The 5,973-nt window shown below is 42.4% G+C and overlaps 1 protein-coding gene across 6 annotated transcripts in view; it reads left to right on the top strand.

Moving 5' to 3' along the window:
* Wdr59 (WD repeat domain 59) overlaps positions 1-5,973 on the top strand; it is a 76,111-nt gene that overhangs the window by 41,839 nt on the left and 28,299 nt on the right. For all 6 annotated transcript variants that reach the window (XM_031341465.1, XM_031341464.1, XM_031341462.1 and 3 more), the window contains exons 14-17: positions 781-945; positions 2,365-2,460; positions 2,615-2,771; positions 3,866-3,935. In XM_031341465.1, the coding sequence (XP_031197325.1) occupies positions 781-945; positions 2,365-2,460; positions 2,615-2,771; positions 3,866-3,935 (488 nt within the window). The remainder of the gene's footprint in view (positions 1-780; positions 946-2,364; positions 2,461-2,614; positions 2,772-3,865; positions 3,936-5,973) is intronic.

Raw genomic sequence — 5,973 nt, 5'->3', positions numbered from 1 at the left:
TCGAACTCCGAAATCCGCCTGCCTCTGCCTCCCAAGTGCTGGGATTAAAGGCGTGCACCACCACTGCCCTACTTAAAAAGGGGGAACAAAATACTCATGGAAGGAGTTGCAGAGACAAAGTATGGAGTAGAGACTGAAGGAAGGACAATCCAGAGACTGCTCCACCTGGGAATCCTTCCCATATTTAGTCAGCAAACCCAGACACTATTGTGGATATCAGCAAGTGCTGGCTGATAGGAGCCTGATGCAGCTGTCTCTGGAGAGGCTCTGACAGTACCCAAGATGCTTTTTTAAAGTTAAAATATTGAGTTGGGCTAGAGAGATAGCTCTCTGGTTAAGAGCACCTGCTGTTCTTCCAGAGGTTCTAGGTTCTATTCCAGCATCCACACAATGGCTCACAACCTCTGTAACTCCAGTTCCAGGGAGTTCAATGTCCTCTTCTGTCCTCCAAAGGCACCAGACATATAGGCAGTGTACAGACATATCCATACATATAAATTAAAAAATAATATATATATGTGAATTTATTTAAACCAGTACTAAAACTTAAAAATTTGTTCCGAAAATGAATTATCTTTCAGACTCATTTACTTTTATAGGTATCTCCCTTTCAGTCAGTTACTAGGAACATGGGCATTTGTGTTGATTGCAAAAATCTATCTGTATCTTGCTGAGGAAGGGGATTTGCCTTGCCTATTCAAGGCCGGCTTTGAGGCTCAGCACTGCAAATAAAATGCAGCACAGTATGCCTCTGATGTCCATTTGCTGTCTGTCTTGCAGATGGATGCTGCAGACCGGAGCTGCACAGTGTCTGTGCACTGCAGCAACCACCATGTGAAGATGCTGGTGACTTTCCCGGCTCAGTACCCCAACAACGCTGCCCCTTCTTTCCAGTTCATCAACCCTACCACTATCACGTCTGCTGTGAAGGCCAAGCTGCTGAAGGTAAGGCTGGGCTGTCACAGGCCTGCGTGAGCTTGAGCCAAGACAGACCTGGATCAGTAGATGTGAAGGTTGCCCATTCCCTGAATACTGCTGTTTCTGCTGCATAGCCCCTGTCCTGGCCGTCCACTTGGTGCGGATAGCAGTAAGGCAGGGTTTTTTTTTCTTCTTTCTTTTTCTTACAACCAAAGACAAGAGTTTGTCTGTGTAACCCTGGCCATCCTGGAACATGCTCTGTAGACCATGCTGTCCTCAAACTCAGAAATTTGACCTGCTTTTTCGAGGTGTGGGTATGAATGTCCTTTGAAAATTTAATAAAACCAGTTGGCTTTTCTTCAGAAAAACTCCTACAAGTGTTAGATATGAAGGATTACATAAATACTACATGCAAATATATAGACTACAACTAATGCCTTTGTGAATTTAGAGCTTTGTATTAGTCTGATGTTAAGAACTCTAAAAAGCAATTTCACTCACCCAGAAAGAATGTATCTTATTCCAAGGCAAGATATATTTTGAAGCTAAAAGATATTTGATAGGAAAAAAATATATGTATAGTCATTTAAATATCTCAGAAAAGGAGCCCTGTGAGTTCAGAAACTGATGTGTGTATAAAATAATTTTAAGATGAATTAATTTTAATAGTACTTTTCTTTAACCTGGCACATTTAAAAAATATTATCATGTCAACATATAATTGGTGAAAATGAGCCAGATTGTACAGTCCTGTAATCAAGCACCTCGAATGGGAGGTGGGAGGATCAGGATTCAAGGTTATCTTCAGCTACATAGCAAGTTTGACCCCAGCCTGGGCTACATGAGACCCTGATGCAACCCCCAAAATGAGATATTTTACACTTTTTACTTTTGATATCAAGCCTTCTATACAGTTGTGAATTTTATACGTGCTACAGCTGTGAGTCTAAGGGAGGCACATCTATGCTCCATGCAGGCAGTGAGAGCAGTGGTCCTGCTCATGTGCCTGTCTTAATACGGGTGTCAGTTCATATCTCTAGCCTTAAAATGTCACTGTTTTAGTGGATAAAAATATAACAATATGTTTTAACTTTTGCTGGAAAGAAGTCTTTGCTCTAGCCTGTATCACTCAAATCTTTGCCCTGGCTTATATCATCTGAAGCAGTTTTCTCTGCAGCCCAGTGACGATGATTTTAAAACAATGAGATTTTCCCTGTATGGAAGAAAACTGTAGAACTCACTAGAAAGAGAGAGTAGTCGTGCTGTTCTGTCTAAGCCTCAGGAAAGCTCTTTCCCTTGAGCACTCTTGGGAACCAATAGAAGCGTCAGGCCTGGCCATGATGGCTCCCATGCCGTCACACTTCCAGGCACTTTGCAGAATATAGCCAAGCAGGAAGCATATGGACGTATGATTCTCTCCCTGATGGAGTTTTGGGTCTTTTCCAGATCCTAAAGGACACTTCCCTGCAGAAAGTGAAGCGCAACCAGAGCTGTTTGGAGCCTTGCCTGCGCCAGCTTGTCTCGTGCCTGGAGTCTTTTGTGGTGGGAACTATGAACTTGTTGAGCAAACCTGTGCTTTAGTGTCTTGTTGCACTTCTTACCCAAGACCCTGGCTCGCTTTGTGGTACTGTACCATTGTTTTGTAATCAACTTAGAGATATGCTGTGGGTTCTACTGTGCTTATCTTTGATTTCAGAATCAGGAGGACAGTGCTTCTAACAACCCATTTGCACTCCCAAACTCTGTCACACCACCCTTACCGACGTTTGCACGGGTGACCACTGCCTATGGCTCATACCAGGATGCCAATATTCCCTTTCCTAGGACCTCTGGGGCCAGGTTCTGTGGAGCAGGTTGGTCTCTTTGTTGTTCTTTGACTCTTAACTCTGAGGGAGTGTAGCTAAGAAAGGCTTATTATATTCTGCATTAATTATCAGAAAATGTTTGTTTTTTTACTTCCCAAGAACTCAAAACAACATATGGCATAATGCTAAATTGGTATCTGTGAGCATAGCCTAAGAATATTTACTGGGAACCTGGGGAGATGGCACAGCAGGACAGAGCACTTGCTGCTCTTTGGGGGACTCAAGTTCAGTTCCCTGCACCCACATCTGGCAGCTCATAGCCACCTGAACTTGCAGCTCCAGGAGATTCAACATCCTCTTTGGGCCTCAACAGGCACCTGGATACACAACAGCGTACACACAGAGAGGCACATGCACATGCATATAAGTAAAGTAAATAAATCTTTGTAAAAAAGAATGTTTGCCATAATCCAAGTCTTAATTAACTTTTTAGTTCTGATGATCCTGGGTTTGCGTCTGCTTAGATCCTCAATTCTTTTTACCTCTCCTAGATCTAGCAGACCCTCACCTTTGTCCTTTTAAGGGTCAGTATAGTTGGTTACAAGTCTTGGCAGTTTATGGAGATATACCTCAGGTATACTGAAATAGAGAAGAAGCCCGCCTAGCTGGTGGTAAGAATGCTTAGCTTGTGTGCATGTCAATCTCTAGTACTACCTGATTTATATATACATTGTAATACAGTTATTAATCCAGGCATGGAGGCTCATACTTTTTTTTTAAAGATTTATTTGTTTTATGTATAGGAGTACACTGTCACTGTCTTCAGACACATAAGAAGAGGGCATCAGATCCCATTACAGATGGTTGTGAGCCACCCTGTGGTTGCTGGGAATTGAACTCAGGACCTTTGGAAGAACAGTCAGTCCTCTTAACCACTGAGCCATCTCTCCAGCCCCTGGAGGGTCATACCTTAATCCAAGTACTTAGAATGCTAAGGCTGGAGGCTTGCTATGAGTTCCATTACAGCCTGCCCTCCCTAGTGAAACTCTGTCTCGGGGAACAAAAGGATTTCCCATTCTTGCTGTAGGAGTTTCCATGTCCAGCTCACTGACAGCAGTGTGCTTATGTGTCTCCTTTGTCAGGTTACCTGGTGTACTTCACACGGCCCATGACGATGCATAGAGCAGTGTCTCCCACAGAGCCTACTCCTAGGTGAGTCTGGGAGATATGACAGAAATCTGCATCTCTGAGTCTCTCTTTGCAAAGTTCATTTCAGTTCTTCAGTTAAATTTTCTTTTTTTTCAATTAAATTAACTTATTTCTACTATACGGTGGAAAAGTAACTTTTATTTGCCAGATGTAATTGTCATAAGCTCACCCTTTCTAACTCTTTCTGATCTCTGGCCAGCTGGTTCAACTCAGCTGTTCTGACTCAAACTCCTCTCCAAGCTGACTAATTCAAACTGGCTTCTCTCAGCTTCTGACTGAAGTGCTCTGCTTGGCCTCAAACTAACTCTAGCAATCTGTTCTCCTCTTCTGGCTCCTTCTTATTCTCTGGCTTGTTCTGTCTTCACCTGTGTCTAGCTTGTTCTCTCTGTAACCTGTCTATAAAAGTGTCTCAGGAAAACTGCATCCTCTCTCCTGTCCTTTCTCTTGAGAGTTGGGTGTATCCGTTCTCTCAGATCTTTCTCTGATTTGTCACTTTGTCCCTTAATTAGAAATCATTGTTTGCAATTAAAGGTCTGTACTAAGGACTTGTCTATAGTCCACACGCGAGTAGATGCTATTGCTTGAGAGGGAGGTTGCCAGGTTCTGCATTAGACCAAACAGATGAAACCTTGATTCATGAGAACTGAAGTTAAATACCCAAGGTCCTAACACCCACACTTTAAGGGAAACCGTGAAGGTCTGGACTTGGGAACACATGCCCTAGTCGGGACCTTTTCCAGTGAAAAGTCTTTTGCTGACGTGTAATTGGCAGTGTAAAAGTCTGGAGTTTACTGCTCAGGGACCCACATTCAGATCAAGATATAGAACATTGTCCTGACCTCTAAAAGCTCCTGGTCCCTTTGCCAAGTCCCTGAAGAAACCAGTGTCCTGATATCTGCCACCTCTTTTCATTTTGCCTTCTTTTAAACTGAATTGAGTTAGACTCATGCAGCATGAACTGTTTTTTTTATCAAGCTTACTCTGTTCAATTTAATGTTATTGAACTTGATTTTGAGTGGCTGCGTGGATCAATAATTGCATTGTATGAACATAACGCAGGGTGATTCATTCTTCTGTTGATGGATTCTTGGATCATTTCCTGTTTGAGGCTATTAAGAGTAAAATGAAATATATAAGCCCTTTTTTTCTTTCTTTCTTATTTCTTTCTTTTTTCTTTTTGCATGGATGCACTAATTTCTTGACCCAAGAAGTGGAAGTGCCAAGTTGTAGGCTAGGCATGTGGCTAACTTTGAGGAAGTCTATGCTGAGTGGAGAGGGTATTTTGCCTTCGTCTCAGCAAAGCCTCAGGACTGATCCCTGCACAGCTTCTCTCTGTGTTGCCAGCCCTTTCAACTTCTGTCACTGTGGTGGATGGGAAGTATTGCTTTGTCACTTTGATTTGCATTCCCACAATGATGACTGTCGGTGAGCAGCTTCTGTGTGCTTACCGAGCATCTGGGCTTTTGTGGGCCTGTTCAAGTCCTGCACTGCGTTCCTTAGTTGTGATAGCTATCTATTTTGTTTGCACATCCTTTGCTGAATGTATGCATTGACTTTGTCCTAATGTATGGCTGGTTTTCCTCCCTCCTTAATAATGTCCAGTGGCCATGGCTTTCAGTTTTGATGCTGCCTAATTCATCATTTTTTAATTTTATGGTTAGTGATTTTTTTTAATTGTATCAAAAGAAAAAAAGGCTCACTCTGCATCGAGGTCACAAAGATGCCTCGTGCATCTTCTTCAGGGAGTCTGTAAACTCCTCATTTAAAGTCTGTGGTCCATTTCAGTCTCTTTGGTGTAAGGGTGGACATTTGTTTTATTTAATAGAAATAAATGGTGGTTCTAGCACCATTTATACAGCCTGCCTTCTTTTGCAGATGAAAACTGGCTGTCTATTTCCGCGCCCAAGTTATTCTTTTGATCCATACATCTCTCCCAGGTCTCACCACTCAGAATGTAGTCTTACTAAGTCTTGAAGTCTGGCGGCGATACAAGTTCTCAAAGGTTATCCCCTTTAGTTTTTTTTTTTTTTTTTTTTTTTTT

The sequence above is a fragment of the Mastomys coucha genome, unplaced genomic scaffold (genome assembly GCF_008632895.1).
Source record: "Mastomys coucha isolate ucsf_1 unplaced genomic scaffold, UCSF_Mcou_1 pScaffold22, whole genome shotgun sequence".
Lineage (NCBI taxonomy): Eukaryota > Metazoa > Chordata > Mammalia > Rodentia > Muridae > Mastomys > Mastomys coucha.
This window is presented reverse-complemented; position numbering and strand designations above follow the sequence as displayed.